General features: G+C 36.9%; 1 protein-coding gene across 1 annotated transcript in view; it reads left to right on the forward strand.

Moving 5' to 3' along the window:
• LOC136357602 (probable ATP-dependent RNA helicase DDX10) overlaps positions 1-21231 on the forward strand; it is a 157941-nt gene that overhangs the window by 128910 nt on the left and 7800 nt on the right. Inside the window, exon 17 of the mRNA XM_066313022.1 lies at positions 19646-19779. Within this exon, the coding sequence (XP_066169119.1) occupies positions 19646-19779 (134 nt within the window). The remainder of the gene's footprint in view (positions 1-19645; positions 19780-21231) is intronic.

Below are 21231 nucleotides of genomic sequence, written 5' to 3' on the forward strand. Positions count from 1 at the left end.
GCTGGCCTTAGAACAGCTTTCTTACTGTAAAGAGATTCTAAACGAAATGAGTCTTCCATAAGTTTAAATGAAGGTATTTCTAGAACACTCATTGCTGGTGAATGCAAGTGTTATTTAAAATAGTGTTATGTAAGTCTCCGTGGACTGCATTTTTAAATTGCCATTTAGCTTTGAGTTCTGAAAAGCTTTTCCTTGCATGCTACCTTGACAAGCTAATAAACTGTTATCTAGCATGTTAGACTGGCTAAATTTTGCTGACCTTGCAATTATTTTAACTGCCTCATGATCTTTCAGTGTGTTTTTCCTTACAGCAGTCTGTAATCAGGATTTACTTTTGTTCACATGTGCAGGCAAGAGCAGTGGGATATACTGAGTGAATTCCTTAGACTTTTTTTTCTGACTTGGCGCTGGAGCAGAGATTTGAACAGGTTTTCCCACTTTTCATGCTAGTTGCTTGCTTGTTTGACAGTCCTTCCTCTCTCTTAAATGAAGGGCTTTTAAACAGAGAAACAATAGAAAGATGGAGTTAAGAAGAAATTGCAGTGTATACATGATGTGATGATGGTACAAACTTTTCTTCCAGTAACTGTAGGCTAGTCAGGTTTCCACTGCTCTCTGTATTTCTTTCTGGTAATATCATCTTCTTGTTGAGAGCTGTTTTCAAAGGTGTTTTCCAGGCCATGCTGTTACACAGAGGGCATCAGAATTTCCACAGCATTGTCAGTTATTTGGCAATGAACCATACAAACTGTCAGATGTGTGCAGATGACAATTAAAAGCATAGATATGGATTATGGTGGCTTCTTGACAATAAGAAGTTTTTTTGTAAATGTGTTAATCCTTTCCTGTTAGAATACTGTATAGCCTTCTTAGCTTTTCATTAATTGACTGCCAGTGTTTTTATGGTATTATTCACTGAATTATGGCAGTAATATTTGCTCATCACAGTGTCAGTCCAGCAAAATAGAAAAAACATGGTCCTCAAGCTCAGTAATAGATTTTAGTCTCATTTGGACAGTCAAATTGCAAAGGTATAGAAAATGCTGCTGCAATGCTTGAAAAAATCTCAAGGCTCTGAGTACACAGGGCTGTCTCCTGTAGTACATATGAAGGAGAGGATAGAGGCTGTAAATTCTGTTTTGCCTAAAATGTTCTGAACTCTTCCTTTGGAAGAGGATTCTTTGAAACTGTTCAGCGAAGTCAGACCACTTGAAATTTTGGTGCTTTCTTGATGTTTGTGAAGCATCCTCATGAGTCATCTTTCCCGGGAATCGTTTTTGAAAGGCAGTGGGATAGATTACAAAGGAGTATTCTTTATAGTAATCAGGCAATATCTAGTAGTTGGAGGAACAACTGAATATTTTTTTAATTTTTGGCCAATGCATATCTATTTGTAAGTTTATTCATCTGTCCTGTCTTGTAGCTTTGAAAGCTATTTAAAATGAAAACTTCTGTCCTAATACACTATTGGAGCTTAGGCCTTGACTTTATGGAAGTTTATTTTAAATGCATTTTTGAAAGGAGAACTTGAATATAGTTTTACATTTTTTTAATATCTGATGATAAACTTGAATTTTACAGAAAGAAGTAAAAAGTATTAATTTGGACAGTAGCATGCTGGGTTTTTTTCAAATCAAAGTCTTCTTGTACAAAGACTATTTTAAAGTAGCTTAATACAGTAGTAATACAGCTGTCTCTGAGCAAAACTACTGATTTTTTTAGCTGAAAATGGTCTTAAAAAGTAATTAAAATGATTCATACCAATGGCATGTGTTTCTGTGGTCAAGTGGTTAGAGAGGCTATCAAAAACTGTATCAGTAAACCGCATTTAAAAGAATCAGGATGAGATACGTTGGTTTGACTTCTGTGATCAGGTCATGAAGTTAGGACTAAAATTAAAAGCAAGTTCTTTGTTTATCTTTCACATTAATATAGCAGTGATACATTGCAGTGTTAAATTTTGCTTGTGACTTTCTGCTTCTGCTGGAAACTGAAGTTGGAATATATTGTGAAGGAGAGCTTAAAGTCATTTAGACACCCCTCAGGGATACATTTTGCACTCAAGTGCAGGATTCAACCTGTCACCAGATATTTTATATATCTGTTTCTTTCCATCTGAATCATGAGGATTGAGGGTTTCTTTTTGTTTTTCTCTGTAATTAGAGTAACAGCACCCTCTGAAAATGTCCCTCTACAAATTCCTAGCTTTCATGAGAACTAGGAAAAAAATCTTTGAGGCATTTCATTGTTGTGTTTTTTGGTACTTTTGCAGGATCTGAAGTTTCCCTTGTAAAGTTTTTGAAGTGTTTTAGTGTGTGGCAGCAAGGTTGTTACAGAGTGCCTGCCTGCACCTTCCATTCCTGTGTTAGTTGAATTTTGATGCTGTCTAGATTTTGTTTCAAGCAATTGTTGAATTGTTTCTACATAGTAAAAGACAAAGATGTATTTGATGTAGTGGCACTTCTGACATGGTACTGCTTATAAATATTCTTGCTCTGGATGTGATGTGATACTCACTGTTTCAGTGGTATCAGAGTTTAACTAAAAATTACAACCAGTTGCATCCGATATTCTGTAGTTTAATCTCCATTACCCGGAATCATGCTTGGGGTAGGTGTTCTGATTTCTCACTTTTCCCATTATATTTATTTATATATATAAAAAAATTTACATGTACACATATAACTTACACATACACACATATGTATATGCATAACCAGACAAGAAAAAAGCTGAAATGGTTAATCCTGATACTATTTTTGTGTACTGGTAGGTGATTTCTTGTTGATGTGAAAAGCCCTAGCACTCTGAAATGGTTAATTTGTTCTGTAGTTGTGACCTTGCCTATTTAAATTTAGCTCCAGTTGAAAAGAATGCACAGCTATCAGTCTACAGGGCAGCACTTGGTAGAAATAAAGAGAAAACATAGTTGTCAAGCAAGTGGCTTGATGCAAATGCATTTAGGTGAAGGTGTTGCTCTGGCCTCCAGTCATCCAAATGTTGTCCTGAATAATTTTTTAACAAATTATACTGTTTTTTGTATATGCCCTCATGGCAGCTTCATTAATTATAGCTGCTCTAAAATAATTGTATGCTGGTAACAATTTTAAATTTATTTTTCATATATGAGGTATTCATAAAAAACCTGCTCGGTAGTATATTTCTTGGAGTGTTGCAACATTATAAATTAAATAATAGTTAAAGTGATTCTTTTAGCCAGCTCTTTAGTGAGACACAGTGGACTTTCTAGCAGAGGTGCTTGAACCTAACACCCCTGACTAGGTCATGTGGTGGCTGACTAATGATTAAGATTCCTTAAGATAAGGTAAAATATCCTTGTATTTTAATTTTTTTTTTTTTGAGTCTTAAATTGCAGACAATTTAATACGAGTGATTCAGTTTAATTTTAATTAGTGTGGAGTCAGAAACATTTAAACAATTAAAGAGCACTGTCCAACAATGAAAGTCTCCCCTGTCCAAGGTACTTTCAAAGAAAGAATGGTTGGAAGCACAGCTTGTCTCAGATATTTCAGATGGGTGGGTTCTGTAATTTGAATTTATAGGTTTCTTCCCATCTCTCAGGAAGGAGACTAAATGAAGAAAAGCAGTCTTGTTTTTTTGGGTTTTTTTGTTTTTTTTTTTTTATTCAGCGCATTTGTAGCAGCCCGTTATATTTCTCAGATTGCACATTGATTTCTAGGACTGTAGCTCATTGTTTTCTTTCAACAAGTCAGTAAATATTGTTTCCATTAAAGTGGCACCTTTATTTTATGGAACTGGCCTATCTGATTAGAAAAAATGTGCTAAACTTAAAACAACTTGTGACAAAACCGTGAGAAATTTGTTTGATGCTGAAGATGCCTACAAGTATTTAAGTGAATAAGTGCACACACTATGAATTAACATTTAGAATTAGGATTTATTGTAAAAGCCAATTATTTTTCATGTAATTAGCTAAGAACAATTGAGCCTAGTCTTCTTTGAGCATCATCTAAACAAGGATTAAAGGTAGGGCTCTACAGACAAGAATTTTTTTTAAATTTTACACACAAAATAACACTACCTGAATAATCACGGAGCAAAAAGAAATACATTCTAGGCTTCTTTGTGACAGGTAACCTGGTCAGTTTGATATATCCACAAATAAGAGTACTTGTCTTAACTTGGTTTTAGAAGTTTTTTGATTGGAAATTTGATCAGCTATATGTAATATCTGATAGGTTATATGCCCATTTTAGTACTTAAAACCAGCAGATTAGAGCAAATATGACTGTTTCCCCTGAACCAGTCCTAACTGGAAATTGGCTGCTTTCTGGTCATGACTTACATTGTGAATGTTGATTACTGATGGAGAAATGTCAGTTAATATAATTAAGAACGAGTTAGTAGATATTGACCTATTATTCTGACTTAAGAGATGCTGCTGATCATTTCCATGCTGGGACATGCAGTAGTGTCAAGAAAGCTCACCTGTTCCTGAAGGTAACTTAAGCAGTTGCATATTCTGCATTGGTCCCTAGGGGATCCCTTTCTGCTGTGGTTCTGGGCAGCCTCAGATAAGGTAAAACTTTTTATGGAAAGGTATTTTGTTTGTTAAAAATTATGCTTATTTCTGATTAGAAGTATTCTTGGAGAAGCAGGCATGCTGATTCAAATTGGAATGGATAATAAACCTAGTTTTGTTTCTTTGTGAGTTAATTGACATAATCAGTGTAGTGTACTGGATTTTCTTTTGTATACTTTCATTATATACAACTACCTGACTGCAGGAAAACATCTGATTGATGTAGCTATGCAAATGTTCTTTAAATACCTCAAACAGGGTGTAGTAAATCACTGCTCTTATTAACAGATTAAACAGAAAGTAGTTGAGTTTAAAAGAATGACAGACCAGGTAATTAAAAGCAATAATGAAATCTTGAAAATGTCAGATGCCAACATTATTATTGTTGAACAGGCAAGCAAATTAGTAATGATAATTTGGGAGAGGTCAGTGAAATTTCTGTTAAAGCTGCAAAAGTGTGAAAGGGGGTCAGTTTATATGCAGCTCACTCTTTCGTAGCCAGTTATTTTTCTTTAACATCAGAAAAATTCTTCAGGTCAGTGTGCAGAGGGAAGATCAGGCTTCTGTATGGCATCTGTGAGGAACTAGTCTGCTGTTCATAGGCTGTCATTTTTGGAATAGTGTGAACCTCTCTTGAGCCTCTCTAGTGCCTGATACAGTAGCAATCTAATGCAATCTCAGTTTGTGCATGCATACCTGCATTGAGCAATTCCATTTAATTCTGTGGTTTTGAGAATGGGAAAAACAATGAGCATTAAGTCTCTTCCACAAACTTTGAACTGAATGATCTGCTGAAAAAGCGTATCATAGAATGGCTTAAATTGGATGAGCCCTTCAAGATCATCCAATTCCAACCCCACCCTGCCATGGGTGGGCAGGACACCGTTCACTAGACAGGTTGCTCAAAGCCCCACCCAGCCTGGCCTTGAACACTTCCAGGGATGAGGCATCCACAGCTTCTCTGGGAAATCTGTTCCAGTGCAGCATCACCCTCACAGTAAGGAAGTTTTCCTAATATGTAATCTAAATCTGTCCTCTTTCAGTTTGAAGCCACACTTCCTTGTCCTGCATGCTGTTGTTCAAAGTTCCTCTTCAGTTCTTGTAGGCCCCCTTCAGATACTGAAATGCTGCAAAAGTTTCCCAAAGCCTCCTTTTTTCCAGGCTGAACAGTTCCCAGTTCTCTCAGCCTTTCCTCACAGGAGCAGAGCTCCATCCCTCTAAACATTCTGGTGTCCCTCCTCTGGACTGGCTCCAGCAGGTCCCTGTCCTCCCTGTGCTGGGAGCCCAGAGCTGATGCAGCACCGCAGGTGGGGTCCCAGCAGGGCAGAGCAGAGGGGCAGAATCCCCTCCCTGGCCCTGCTGCCCACGCTGCTTTGGATGGAGCCCAGGACACGTTTGGCTTTCTGGGCTGTGAGTGCACATTGTGAAGGAATGCAAATGCATATATAATATCCTTCTCTGAAATATATGTATGTATACACACGCACATACATATATTTGAGTCACAATATGAACAGGGTACAAGGAGTTGAACATATACACAGGACAACACTATTCCTGTGCTCAAATCACCATCCAGAAAAGGTCAGCATCCTCTCAGTGTTGGGAAGATTCCAGAATTAACTGCTGTCAACTACATTTTGTACAAATGTACCATGATGACTCTTATTTTTTTCCTCTAAAATGGCAGTATTACCCATCTGTGTAGTTATTCTCTTTAAGCTATTCATTTAACTCTTCTACACCTTTTGGAGAAAGCAGGACATTAAGGCTGAAACCTCTTCAGACTTATTACAACATATGCAATACATCGATTCTTGCCATTCAACTATTTTAGAAAGAAAATAGGAGTCATAAATAAGGTATCTTCAAGTGAAACACTTTGGGAAACTTCCATTTCAGGTTTGTCTTTATTCTGCCTCATCTTAATGAGCCACATTTGTTCAAATTCAGAGGTGTCAGTGGAGCAGCAGCAAGAACAGTTTGGTGCAGCAGTTCTTGTACATTGTGTAATCAGACTGGATTTAGCATGCAGGAGGCTTATTGTTTTTCACTTCTCATTCTTTCCAAAAGCTATGGTATATAATTTGGTGCATCTTCATTTTGGAATAAGTGTTTTTTAACACATGGAAAGTGACTACGGCCATGTGTTCTGCAATCCATATCAAAAGCATTGAATAGATAGAAAAGATGAGAGGGAATAGGAAAATAACAAATTTGACAAACCACTTGTCCAAAACTCTTCCCAGGAAAATTCTATATTAAAATTTTAAGTATTTCACATTTCCAAAAAAAAAAAAAAAAAAAAAAAAGATGGATCTTGAAAATCTCATGTCTGTGATAAAATGGATTTACCATTTTAGCAATGAAACACAAACAGCAAAGCTGGAACTAAAATAGTTTTCCAATATTTGCATTTATTCTTACGTTAATCATTTTGTGGTAGTTCTCAATTTAACAGAATGCATCTATAAAGCATTTTACTTGCTTTGTGCTGTTTATGTATATCCAGCATTTTGTCAGCATGTGCTCACAGTCTGCTATAGTAAATATATAATAAAAAAATACTGTGAAAGGTTTGATTTATCCTTCAGATTATTTTCTGCACAAAATCTTGGCTTCTTGAAAGCTTTTAATAAGTGCTGTTTATTTGTTTGTCTGTGATTGTCATCTGTTCAAGATGTTTGTTTACCCAACTTGAAACACACGAAAAAATTTGGAATTTCTTTGTACCAATACATGACTATGCCCAGCAAACTGGTCTGAAAAGCAAGAGGTGTTTACATGTGTTGAAAAGCCCATGCAATTTAGAATTTTCTTCTAGTACAGATTGCTTCAGAGATATTTAAAAAAACCACAGTTGAAGCACCATTTGTGCAGAATTAGTACCAAAACTTTCACAAGTGCTGCATTCTAGCTGTTTGAATTTCAGGAAATGCAGTGAAATTGCTCAGATAAATCTGAAGTTCTTAGTTTCTTCCCTTGAATAACTAAGTAGATTTCTCTCCAGCAGGAAGACAGTTTTCTGCTCTTCAGTAAAGCTGTTTTCCCAAGAGACAGTTACTTTCAGCTTCTACTGAATACGTTAGCCAGTAAATCTGTGCTTGTGTATTTGATTGATATCAAAGGAGTAATGTAGAGTTCGTAAATACAAATGTGCTCATTCCAAGGACTTTTCTGAAAAAGGTTATTTATTCAGGTCAAAATGCCAATGCTGTAGTACAGGGCTCTGTTAATATGACTATTTCCTGGAAATGTAGGAGGAGGACCCTTTAAAGAAAAGTATTACAATGGTAAAAAAAACCCAGAATAAACCAACCAAAACCCCACCCCTCTTTTGTGTCACAGTGTCAGTACCTCATTCTCGTGGGTTTCCTGAAACACGAAATACTAAATTCTTTAAGCTGCACTTCCCTTATAAAGAGAAGTATTTGGTTTTGGTAAGGTGTCATCCGAGCTAATTCTGGTTTTATTTCTTGCTTGAGACTGATTTGAAGCAGTTAATAATATGAGTGGAATATTTAGAGGGACAATACTGGATAAATTTGCTCCAAACCCCAGTGGTTTTTTTGTTGGATGAGTGGTTAGTCTAGTGTATCAGAGATGGCCAAGAATGTTTTTGGGTTCAGTTTTTGGTAATTGATTTCTTGGGGGGAAAATTTACAAATAATCTGTGTCCTCTGTTACCCATCGATCTCATTTATCAGCTTGTTGTCACTGGAAGTAGTATTTGGGGTGCTAAAATGGATTGCCAGTAAAGTGCTGAGGCTCTCAAAGAAACTGATCACCTTCGGCAGTGGTGCCTCTTCATCACAACTGTGAAGGGAAGTTAGGGAACAGTGACTTGAATTATGCCTTTAAGTAAAGGCATCTACAAATTACTTTTTTTTTTTTTTTTTTTTTTTTTTTTTTTTTTTTTTTTTTTTTTTTTTTTTTTTTACTTATACATAATGTATAAAGCAGGATTCTGTGCTTATTTAATAAAAATAGACTTAATACAAAAGCAAGTTTAATTAAAACTCATAACTGGAGATGTCAGAATGCTGATCATAGGTCTGAATATACTTCTTTCTAAATTTAGTTATATATTCTGAATTTCATGATGGATATTATGTACTCAGTGCTTTGGGAAGTCATGCATAATGGAACAAGGATATTCAGTTAACAGTACCTCTAGCAAATGTTCTCTGTGCTAATGTTGTATGCCAAGTACAATGTGATATAACTATTTATTTATTTATTTTCAATAGATCATAAAATTTTATCCTGAGAATTTTGTAAATTTGCAAGAACTTCAAAAGGAAGCCATTTAAGATATGTGCGTGAGGAGATAGGTCTGTGAATGCAATCAAGTCATAATTGGATTTTGTAATCAGGTTGCTCTTCTGAAGCTGAAATAATTTTAGTGACTCCATTATGCTGAAATCCTACACTTGTCTGTGGCAAAGACTTGTAGTCCCGAAGAAGGCAAAAATCCTACTTTAAAAATAAAATGTTCCCCTTGCAAAGATGTGTGACTGTGCAAAGAGAACCAGACACTTAGAGCCTACCATTTCTCAGTGTAGGAATACTGCAATGTCTCTGAAATCATTTTAAAAGTCGTAGTTGTTTGACTGTCTTTATTTAACATAACAGAGGCAAAAGGTTTCTAAGAAAAAAATGTGTTGGTTTTCATATTAGGTCAAGAATTGAAAAATTATGCAAATCTAAATAATCCAGCACAGGTAGTGGAGAAAGTAACATTTTAATATAATTTCTGTGCTTGGAGTGTGTTATGGTTGCTTCCTTCAGATTTTTGTCAAGATTGAAATACTAAGGACCAATGACTGCTAGTTGATCCTTGAGGATGGGTCTCAAGGAAGAATCAATGTGGCCACAGGAAACCCTGACCCCTTAGCAGTTGTGGAAATACTAAGCATAAGAAGTTTAAATATTTGTTTCTGCCAGAGGTGAAACACCCCAGCAGGGCAATATGTGGCAGGGTGTCTACACTCAAGCCAGTGGCTGCTATTGTAGTTGGCTGTTCCTGTCCCCAGTGTCACATTTGACTCTGCTGTTCCTGTCCCCAGTACTTACTGATGGGTGGCAAATGGTAATTGCAAGCAGATTGTGTAACACCAGAAAGTCAGTAGGGCAGCTGAGCTGATTGCACTGCAGTTCAGAATGAGCAGTAATGTTAGGCTAAAATTACTTCTCCTGACAGTTTCTAAGCATGTTATGATCTATTTTCAAATCAGAGATATTAATATTTATCCTTCTTGTCTCCCTTTCCTTTACATACTCTATATATGTTGCAAATATTTGGGGGGATGGGGGAAAACCATCTTATATTTATTAATAACGTCGTAGATAAAAATCATCAGCTCAATAACAATGAGTTATTAAAATGCACATTTTAATTTGTTAGGTATATTCTTTTACTTTTGGGAACTTAAAATTGTGGCTAAAATGAAGGTATTAAGGAATGACCTCTGGAAAAAATTACTAGAAAAATTTAAAAAATAATTCAAGAAATAAAATTGCTGATTAAGTTTCAGATAGAGATGTGATTTAGAGAACAGTCATTACCAGGGAAAATTAACTGCTTTTTCATAACAACACGTATCTTTCCTGGTTCTGAAATACTTTATTTATTTGATATATTTGATAAGTTAAATTCAAGGCACCGTTAAAAGTTGAAAAACAGATTAGGATTTGAGGAACTGGTTATCTGTGTTTATTCTAACCATCCTCTTTCAACCAGTGAATATAAATTAGGGTTGAGTCTTTCAGCTGTACCAGAATCTCATAAGATACCATGCTTAGAAGTAGCAAATTTTGCTAGCAGCAGAGAATGTATAGATAAATGTTAAACCTACCATACAGCAGATGCTTGGATCAGCTTAATTTTGCCTATGTGTATTTGCTGTATTTAAGGTAGTCCTATTTAACTTTTAAACAACATGCATATAATACACGTATTTTAGTAAATAATTAAAATTTTGATTGGAATCAGTTTCAGATGGAATAGGAGTCAGCTTGACACTAACCGTGATTAAAACATGAGTAATAATCACTTGGCAAAAAAGTGATGGCTCTTTTATCATTTGCTAATGCAAAAGGAAAAACTAGGACTTTAAACAATAAGCATAAAATAGTGTGTACTCATTTTGTTTTAAGTCCAGTGTAAAACAACTGTGACCCTGAATACTAGTATTAAAAAAAAAAAGTAGCAGTGATTACATGTGTAACATACTGCGGGAATTAAAAGTTTCCTGATTTTAATGGGACTTATAATTAGTGATTCAAATCACTGATTTAAATTGATGCCCTCAATGTTCTTTCTCTGATTCCTTGAGAAAGGGATGTAAATTAGCATTGCTTTAGTACAGTATGAAGGGTGAAAGTTTGTATCTGCCTGTGCCATGTTAATAACGTTATGTCTAACCATACCTAAGTTTGATCATTCAGACAGATTTACCATAATGTAATTTTCAGGGAGTTAGTTAGAGCCATGTTTCACAAAAGCTGTCCCCACAGGAGCTAAATGCCAAGGTAATCAATCATACAGCGTTCTGCATCCTGTTGTTATGGATATAATACATTATTTATGCAGTATAAAGATTTTTGTAGATGCTGTTGAAATGAACAGGCAAGCACATGACAACTCTAGGTTGTAATAAGTTACATGAGCTGCAAGTTGCCATTTCCTAGGTTAAAATTTGTATAGATGCCTTCAATGCTTGCAGCAAGTTAGAAACTGATTTGCTGCAAGTGTGGACTTTGGAGGAGTAGCAATAATTCTGTTAGAAGTCTGTAGTACGTTAATTACATCTACAGATGAGTATTTGTATACCACTTGTATTTCTTACTGAATCCAAGAGTTGTTATTCAGTCACTGGAAATAGGGTAAAACATTTTGGCAGCAGTGCAAAACCCAAAGTCTGAGATAGCACAGTTTAGGTTCTTCAGCAAGCCATTGCATAGGATGTAATTAGGCACAGGCCTTTGATGGATAATTTGTCTCAGCTTTCAGTTTTGTTGAGAATGAGATAGTCATCTTCACCAGATTTGTTTAATTAGCTGTTGTATTTATATGAGAAGCCCTAAAAGACTGATAGAAAACAGAACAGCAGTGGGAAAAATAATGGCTTCCATGCAATGAGGGTGACCTGCTTCCCTTCTTCTCCCTGTCAGATCTTTTGTCTGGTTTGAAGAGAAATTTGCAGTTGTACCTTTAGAGTGGTTTTCAAATTATGATCATTACTCCTCTGTGGCTGAAGAGTTCTGAAGCTGAGAGATTGAGGTAACCCTTAGATTCAGGTTATTGGCACAGTGCTGCTGTTACCTATCATGCCTTGATATATTTTATTACTGTTACCTACATACTTTTTGAGCCCATGTAAACTCCTGTATACTTGGGCAAAATATTAATGGCTTTTGCAAAGAGAAGAGGTACCTTTCTGTATTCCACCATGCATTCTCTAGTTCTGTTGCTGTTGATTTCATTCTTCCATACCTGGGACTGTTCTTCCTCTTGGATGTTTTTCTACACCCTTTGCAGTCAGCTCTTGTGCCATTCTCATGCTTTCTTACTCTCCCCATTTCCTACTCTCTTCCATTTTTAAAATAGGTTTAGGCAGCTCTTCTCCTTGACTGCATTTGTCATCCCTGTGATCTCCATGAGATCTTCTCTTGGTAGTCCTTTCTTAAGCCATCTACCTTTTGCCTTACAATTCTTCCCTGTTTGTCTTTGATTCCTGCTTCCACACTGGTCTTTTGTACTTTTTGAGGTGCCATGTTTCTTCATGCCCTTCTGTTCATTTGCAACGTAGAAGTGTTTCAGTTCTACTCAGTAAACATTAATCAGCCTTCCTCTCACTTGTTGGTCATTCACTTGGCCTTTCCATAACCACTGCAGTTTTAGGGGGTTTGCAAATGTGACCACACTCTGTTCTGATGTCTCTCTTCTGTACTAACTCCTCCTTTATAATTTCTGGAATCTTACAGTCTTCAGTCTCCTTCTGTGATGTTTTGCACAACCTTTTGCTTTTTTCCCTTCTCTTACTCATGGGGAAAAATATTCTTGTCTGTACTGAGAACTCCTATTTCAGTGTCTCTACTCCAGCTGTACCTTTCTGCCTAAATTAAAATCTCAGCTGATGGATTTAATGGATTAGGCAATATTCAAGAAAAAAGTTTGAGCTTCTTCACTACCTTCTTTCACAGTCACTCTCTGTGTCACCAGGTTCTCTCACTGGCATTGCCGTGGTCACTTTCTGGTGCTTATCTAAATCCTTCCTAATTCTCCATTTGTCCTTTCATTCACCACAGATGACAAATATGTTCTCTTTCTTGAAGGTTCTCCTGTAAGTTCTCCCTATACTAGCATTCCCCAAGCCTGCTGCACATTACGTTTTACTCAGTTCCTCAAATAACACTAACTCAGCGATTATTCTTATTCTTATCTTGGGTTGGATTTTTTACTTTGAGGTTGCTTTACATTATTTTAGACCTGAAAAATTTGTGTTTATTTCAATTAGTTTGCCTAAAAGATCTTGCCTCACATAAATCTTTCATGTTCTTCATAATTGTAATTTCTAAGGCATGCTCTTCATATTTTTTCATGTAAATAAAATTATTATCAGGATATTATAATTTTGTCTGCTGGTGGATGGCTGCCAGTCTACCTCAGAATCTTTTTCAGTTTCCTCATTCAGGTTCCCCTTTGCAGCAACTCTTGTGGAAATACCAGAGAGCAGGTCTCTCTGCTGTGTCATGTCCATTGCTCAGATCTTCCCCAGGCAGCTTGCTTCCTTGTCATTCATCAGTCTGGATTCATCTGTTCTCTTGTGGCTTCTACTTAGCCCTTACATTTTTTGTGCCATTTTTGAGCAGTTGTCTTTTGCAAAATTTTGTAGGAAGAGATTTATGGTTTAAGAAGGTGAATTGAACAAAACCAAAACCAATTAATAATAAATGACTCTGGAATTCTGCAGCATCAGCCAGTGCTTTCTGATTTACTGGTTATTTGTATTGAAATTTGAACCAATATGAAACTGTTGCAGCTGCTACATAGGTCCAGAAAAAAGACACACAAGGTTCTTGCAGCAAGCAATTGAGTCAGTGCTATGAGCAGCGATGCCTTTTCTGTGTTTCTTTTCCTCAATTCATGTTGAACCACCAGAAGGAGTTAAAATAACTTTCACTGCCTGGAATTAATTTGATTCATATTTTTCTCCCTGTAAGTGTGCTGTTTTATATGCGTATTTTGTACTAGCATTTAGAATACGTGACTTGAGCAGTACAGCGAAAACATAAAAATCGTGTAGTTGGACAAGCACTTAATGCCAGCGTAGCTCTTTGTTGTGTGCTGAATACAAATCAGTTGTTTCAAGAAAAGAGCAGAACTAACCAGTTTACGGAATTACGTGACTTAAAAGGCTTCCCTTCTGATTATTTCTTGTCAGTGCTGCTGTTGATCTGTTCCTCTTTGAAAAATACCCATCACTAAGCAGAGAGTGATCTCTGCCAGCAGTCTCTGCCATGAGTAGTGGTGGCAATGGGACACCGCTGCGTCTCGGCAGGGATGCAGCTCCCTCAGGCTTGTGCAAAAGTGCTGGAAAGTGATACAGAGAAGATTTTCTCATGTAGGTATCATCTCTGTGGACATATGCCAAGGTTCCCTGGAGAAGACAGATGTGTTGAAATGTTTGAACACAGACACTACTTTGGGGAATTACTTTCTGTATTTGAGTTGACAGCCGTGACTGCTGTGAACCTGAAAAGAAGGGAGGAGTGTGTGAAGACAGTCCAAGGGTTATGTGTTGAGAATGTAAGTTCAAAAACGTTCTGCACTGTAGTTTTCTAATTGGGTTCTTTCTGTATTTTTTGCTACTTACCTAGTAACTTAGTTTCTTTTCTGTTGTCTTTTCCTGTCTGTAACATGAATTACATTTAAGGTAGCAGTATAGTTGCTTTATCCTGATACTAGTCTTCCCTATTGCTAAAATCACCTTGATAATTGTGGCTAAAACAACTTGAAGAAACTTGTCTTTTCAATAAGTATTCTACATGGGCTGTAGAAGAACAAATTAGAAAAGGAGAAGCCTAATGTCTAGTTCTGAGACATATCCATTATAATTGAAATCTAAATAAATAAAACAAAAGGTCTTTGAGTAGACTTAGAACTTCTTACCAATTTCTATGAGTTTTGTGTTTTCCGTGTTCCTGAACTGTGCTTGTGGCAGGAGCCATTTCCAGCACAAATTGCTTTGCTATAGTTACACAGAAATTTGAATGTCAGAATATATGCATCAGTGTCTGCTAGTTTGGAACACAGGCTTACCCATTCACTGACCATAAAATCTGAGGCATTTAGGAAAACCAAGAAAGAAAATTAAGTATTCTCATGTGCATTATGTAAGAGTAGCGGTAAAAGTAAGGTTCTGCTGGCTAAATGAGGCATACTGTATTGTTTGAGGTCTCGTATGGCTTAAAAGAAATAAAAAATGACTGCATGAAATTGAACCTTGATGTGACTGCTGGTGATTGGGAATGGTGAATGATTAAAGGTGAAGCTAAGAGTTGTCTGTCCCTTCTAGTGAAAACCAAGAATTAAATTCTCTGAAGTGGTTTAAAAAACCAGGAAGTGTGACTGACTCCTTCTAGAGCCCAAAGATCAGTGAGATTATCTTAGTGTAAGACCGTGTCTGGCTGACTTACCTGGAACCTTGGTTTCCCCAGGTTTTGGCGACCGTTCTTTCTGGCCCGAGCCACAGAACATTGATGCACCTTAGATACAGTATTAGAGGGGAGCTGTGAGTTTTGGCACAGCTTGGGCAGCTCTGTGTGTGTCAGACCGTGTGTAGTTCGCTCCACTGGGTCCCAGTCAGTTTTCAGTATAGGCAAAGGCTTTTGTCTTGATCTTCAAAGCAACTGTTGGATCGAACACCTTAGCAACATCAGAGGCTATGTTTAGTTTTCGAACTGCCAGAATAGCTGTATTCCTCTGGGACAATGTAATGATGAAATATCAGAGCAGTCATTCATCAGCTGGGGACAGTGTGTTGGGTTGGGGTACAGGCTATGAACAAAACCCAAACCTGCGAGGTGACCAGGTGAATCCGGAGTAAGACCTTTTAAAGGAAATGCTATAAAAGCTCTCTTTATATATAAATGGCTTCCATCATAAACATTATGCAAAAACAGTTTCTGTTTTCTTCTAACAAATTATTGTCAAAAAGAAGAAAATTAAGAAAATTTGTAATTCTGTGAGGTCTTACAAGGTGTTTTATTTTTAAATATCCTCTTATGTGAGCCATAATATGCCAAACTTTTAGAAGTTATGTACCTGTGTTGGGTAACTTCCTAGCAGTATTCAGAACTTACCTCTTCTTGGCATTAAAATCATAGGCTACACTTATTGGGAGCCATAGTATCAAAAACTAAAGGGTGGCATAGCTCAAAAAGGACTGAGTATTGTGTGATCAACTCAAATTAAGTGTGATCAAATTCTAAAAAATCTTAAGCGTTTTTTTCCCAGCTAATTGGAAATATTCTCCCACTGTGATTTGTAAAGTACTATGGACACAACTGATAGTGCCTGAGCAATTATTTCTCCCCTCTTAACCTGGTTGCTAGAAACTAATAAATTGCTTAAAGGGTTGAACATCAAAAGTACAACTCTAGACAATTTAATTGGAGAGAAAAAAACCTTATTAAATTTGATACAAATTAAACACCATAATAAATACATATTTTAGAAATGAAATCTTGGTAAATGTGATATTTTTCTATATACAGGTTTTCATGGTGGGTTTTTTCAGTTCTCCTTTTTTTTTTCTTATGATGATAGTCAGATAATTGCCACCTGAGTGCTTATTGCCTGATAGAAATGAGACATCATTCTGGTTTTTTTCAACATTTGAGTCTCTTGGATATCTGAGGTACATCAGTTTCTTCATTTTAAATTTCTCTTAGCCTACCTCTGACTCATTTAGCTCCGTCAGCCATTCAGGCCTCTTTAGGAGGAGAGGAAGTTGTCATTATGTCTTGTAACAAAGACAGGAGTTGAATTGGAGGTAATTCTGTTGATAGACATGGCAAAAGCTCTAGAGGAGCCCGTCCTGTCTTTGTTAGGGGGTATATGTTTTCAGAATGACTGCAGTAAGGTCAAATGCTATTGTTGACTTGGTACAATGTGGAATGTTGAAGGCAACAAGGTTTCCAAAACTTCCAGCACGGAAATTTTACTGATTTTTTTTCAAAACTGTTGAGTTTGCATAAGAAGAATCTCTTCCTCAGAGGCAGACTGTGCAAATGCAAAAATGTTTGCATCTCAGTGTCACGTTCGAACTGAAAGTCTTTGCGCAGGTTTCTGTCAAACTAGAATTAAAGAATACATAGGCTGGTGTGGTACAAAGAGAGAGCTTGTCATCCCTGAGCAGAGTGAGAAGATGATTGCCACCAAATTCACTTCTCCTGGCCAGCCTGATTTGAAGTCTTTGATGTCAAGCATGGCAAGTTCTCTTCCACCGCTGAGCTTCACAATAAATACACACTCCAAAGTGTGTGTTACATTGTAGCCAGCCATAGACATAAAGTACAGGCCATCAAAATCTCTTCTTCTAATCTCTTTTGATGGCAATTGCCTTAGGGCAAGTCTAGTCCTGAGTCTGTAAATTGCATCCTAGTTGTGTCTGAAGAACTTTTACATGTGTCATTTTGAACTATGATTATACTTCTTTTCTCCAGCTCTTGCAGTGAGTAATGTGAAGTCACAAGATTTCTTCTTCCTGACTGGCTCATATAAATTTGAAGTGAGAGAGGAAAAATAATGAGTTTCTGTTGTTCAGCTGTGGATGATAAATGTTCCTGCTCAGGTTCTTAACATTTTCAGGGTCTTAGAAATATTTTAATGAATATGTAAGTAGTGATACTTATAAGAAATACAACCTCATGATTCCTGATGAGTGAAAAAGGCATTTTTGGCAATTATTTCTTTTGCTATAGCAAACATTATGTTTAACACTTCTCTGCATATTTTCTACTGGACAAAATTAACATGGATGTGTAATTAAAGTGAGGGTTTGGTCTGTGTGTCATAATGGAGAGTATGAATGAACTGAATATGATAAAAGGTGACTGCCAATGAATGTTAGTATTACAGAACTTTGTTGCATGGTGTCACACATACATATTAAAAAATACATTGTTCCATACAATAGCTTTAAATGCTACTTCTCTTTTTCTTTTCTTTTTCAATATAAGAGTGGTATGCAACAGCTGTATTGAAAGAATAGGTGCAATTGGAAGGACAAGTAAAGAGCAAATATTTAATGTTGTAAGAAATTAAAATAAGCTATAATTTAATGCAGAACAATTTTCAAATAAGAAGATTTATTAGCAAAAAGGTGACCTTCAGAATAGTTTTCTGTGGAGTTAGTAATGATTTATAATACTGTACTAAGAGATGAGCTCGAAGACTTTATTTTATAAGCAAAAACCCTGCAAAACCAAAACCAGCTTTCTTGTGAAGTGGTATGTGAAGTTCCTGAGAATCAACATGCTTTTCTGTTAGTGGTTGTTACCTTAAGAAGCTTACACTGCTGAAGAGTCTGATAATGCTTTTAGTAATTTTATATACACCCAGCTATATAATTACTTTTACTAATATTTAAAGTAATAAAGAACAAAATGTGTGTTCAGTATGTTTTTCCTCTGCCTTCTGATTGCAAATATGGCTTTTGTCCCTTTCTTCTACTTACTTTCAGTACACTGCAGAAGTGTCACTGTTCAAGTAAGAATGGACTCTTGGCAGTGGTGACTAATCTTAGCCTTCACCAGCTCATTGCCTTTCACTCACTGTATATGCAGATATAAAAGAGACCATTGGTATGGTTTCTGTTTGGCTTTTTAATTTATTTTTATTGCAGGAAGCTCTGGGCACATAAAGACTTCTTTAAAAACTTGGTGATAGAAATGGTAAAAAAAAAAAAATCAAAACAAAAATTAGCTTTAAATATATAATGATGTGAAGTTATTCATAGAATGAAAGATCATTTAAATGAGTACTGTTTTAGAAACTCAGCTGTGTGCATGTTGATTAGATATATAAACAAAAGGTAGCAATGCCTTTAATTTTAATTTCTTGGAATTTGTTTTTGCTTTCCAGCATAAATATGCATGGATCTCGGGTTCATGTTGCTTAGAAATGCCTGTAAGCTTTCTGTCTGCATTTCTGTGTGCATATGCAATTGCATGTGCCCTCCAGGCTATCTGGTTTCTTTTTGCCTACTAGCAAAAATTTACGGAAGTGGTGCCATCAGTTCAGGATTAAGTGGAGCAGGACCTGTATCTGCAAAATTATTCAGCTTTTTTATATTATCCAGTACTTTTATGGAACATCATCTTCTCTCTTTGTTAAGGAATTAGTGAGGCACTGCAGCACCCTGGGGAAACTTGCCAATGCCATCAGCCCATCCTGAGATGTGCTGTGGGGACGGGGAAATTGAGTCCCAGAGAGAAGGGATGAGGGGATCTGGGAAGATGCTTGAAGAACATGTGTCTCTTGCAGAGGATGGATGAAACTCCCTTAGAGCAGTTAATTCAGCTTAAGCAGCTTTTTGGTTTTTAACTGCAAGGATACCCAGATGAGTTTTAAATCAGACTATTTCATTAAATTCACCTAACAACAGTGATTTATGTGTCCACATGTGAGTATCTCTGCCAGTGTGTTTCTGAGGGACAGTAAAGCTGCATATTACTTTAGGCACTTACACTCAGATGGCTGTTGATTAGTTGCTGCCCAGATCTCTCCTAGATTTCGTAGATTTAAGATTACAATATTGGAAAGTAGAATTTGAACATAAATCCTTGTGCTTCCTTATTTAATAATGTTTCTTCAACCTTTAACAAACAGCCTTGGGTGAGAGTACTGGTGATGACAGAAGTGATTCTCTTTTCCTGGCTATAATACTGGTTGTGTTTGACTGCATTTGGGAGCACTGGTTTTTGTTACAGCCATCCTATTAATGGGGTTGTGACAAGTAACATGGACTTGTTTGCTTGTCTTGTAACTCTCCATTTGTCACCTCACAGGCTGAAGAGGAAACAGTGGCCTTTCTTGCTCACAGTGGAAGTGAAGATGAATTTGATCCAAGCACTCTCCCAGATCCTGATAAATACAAAGACTCTGATGCAGAGCAGGATTCTGAAAGTGAAGAGAGCTATAGGTATGCACCATCTTCCCTGTTCATTTTAAAATGATTTTTTTTATAAACTGTTTTGTTTAGATGTTAGGAGTTCATTTTACAGTCCTCCTCTTTCTCATGGGACCTAGTATTTGACTTTTAAAAGTTTGTGTGTTAGGTGCTGAAAAGAAATCTGAACTAAAGGCTATTATTTCCTTTTGAGAAGTTGTATAAAAATGATTTTTGAGTCAGTGTTGAAGGGATCTTGGTGAGACTGTTTCACATGCAAAAATCTTGACTACTTGACCTGGAGTTTTCATGTGTTTCTGTGGTGGATTTACCCTCTCTGGATGCCCACTGCCCACCAAAGCCACTCTATCACTGAGCTTCTCAGTGGGGCAGAGGAGAGAAAATGCAAAGAAAAATTCAGGGGTTGAGGTAGCACCAGGAGAGATTTCCTCACTAGCTACTGTCGTGGGTGAAGCAGACTTGACCTGTAAAAAAATGAATTTATTTATTACCAATCACATGACAGTAGGGTAAGGAGAAATAAACCCAAATCTTCAAACACCTTTTCCCCACATCTCTCTTCTTCCCAGGATTAACTTACAATTTTTTCTACATCCTCATCCTTAACAGCACAGAAGGATGGGGAATGGAGGTTGCAGTCAGTTCATCACGTGTTGTTTCTGCCACTCCTTTCTCCTCAAGAGGAGGATCCTTTCCCTGCTGCCATGTGGGCTGTCTCCCACAGGGGACTTCTTGCACAATCTTCTTCAGCTCTTTCCTGTGGGCTGCAATTCTTCATGAACTATTTCAGTGTATTTATAATAATAAATTAAATTAATTCAAAACAGTATTTAAAATTGTATGAACCAGAAGCCTTTGTTTCATGCAGTTTATTAGAAAAGCACAGGGTGGGAATGAGGATCTGTAGCTGATGCCAACATACTGTGGGAAAATGAAGGGATACTGCATGAAGTCCTGTGTGGTTCACTGCAACAAGAAGGCCGCTTGTGTTTCTGACAAGCAATGTATCCTGTAGCAGATGGAGAAGGATGATCTTTACACCTAAATGGGAGCATAGATGTCTAAGTTTATAAAGCTCTTGCTTTTCACATATGAATCGAGCGAATCCTTGGGGCTAAATTGTCCTTAACCCTGTGCCACTGTGTGTTGTGGAGTCAGTATGCAAGACTGGGTGTGTGGCATGGATTTAAGGACTAGATAGCCCTAAGTTAACAGGCTGGTGGCCGTATCCCCTGGAGCCTGTTCACCAGTGGATGTCAATAGAACTGACAAGGATGGGGAAAAGCATTGCTTTTTCTGAGCAGCAGTGAATTGCTCCTTCATTGTGCAAGGGGGAGTATGTATTCATACATCACGTTTTGTATTGATCCTTTCCTCAGAATGTCAGCCAGACTCAAGATTAGCTGCACTTTAAGAATAAAAGTTGACAGAGGTGGGCAGATTTTTGGCAGTGGTAGTAAGTCC

Source organism: Sylvia atricapilla, chromosome 2 (assembly GCF_009819655.1).
Source record: "Sylvia atricapilla isolate bSylAtr1 chromosome 2, bSylAtr1.pri, whole genome shotgun sequence".
Classification (NCBI taxonomy): domain Eukaryota; kingdom Metazoa; phylum Chordata; class Aves; order Passeriformes; family Sylviidae; genus Sylvia; species Sylvia atricapilla.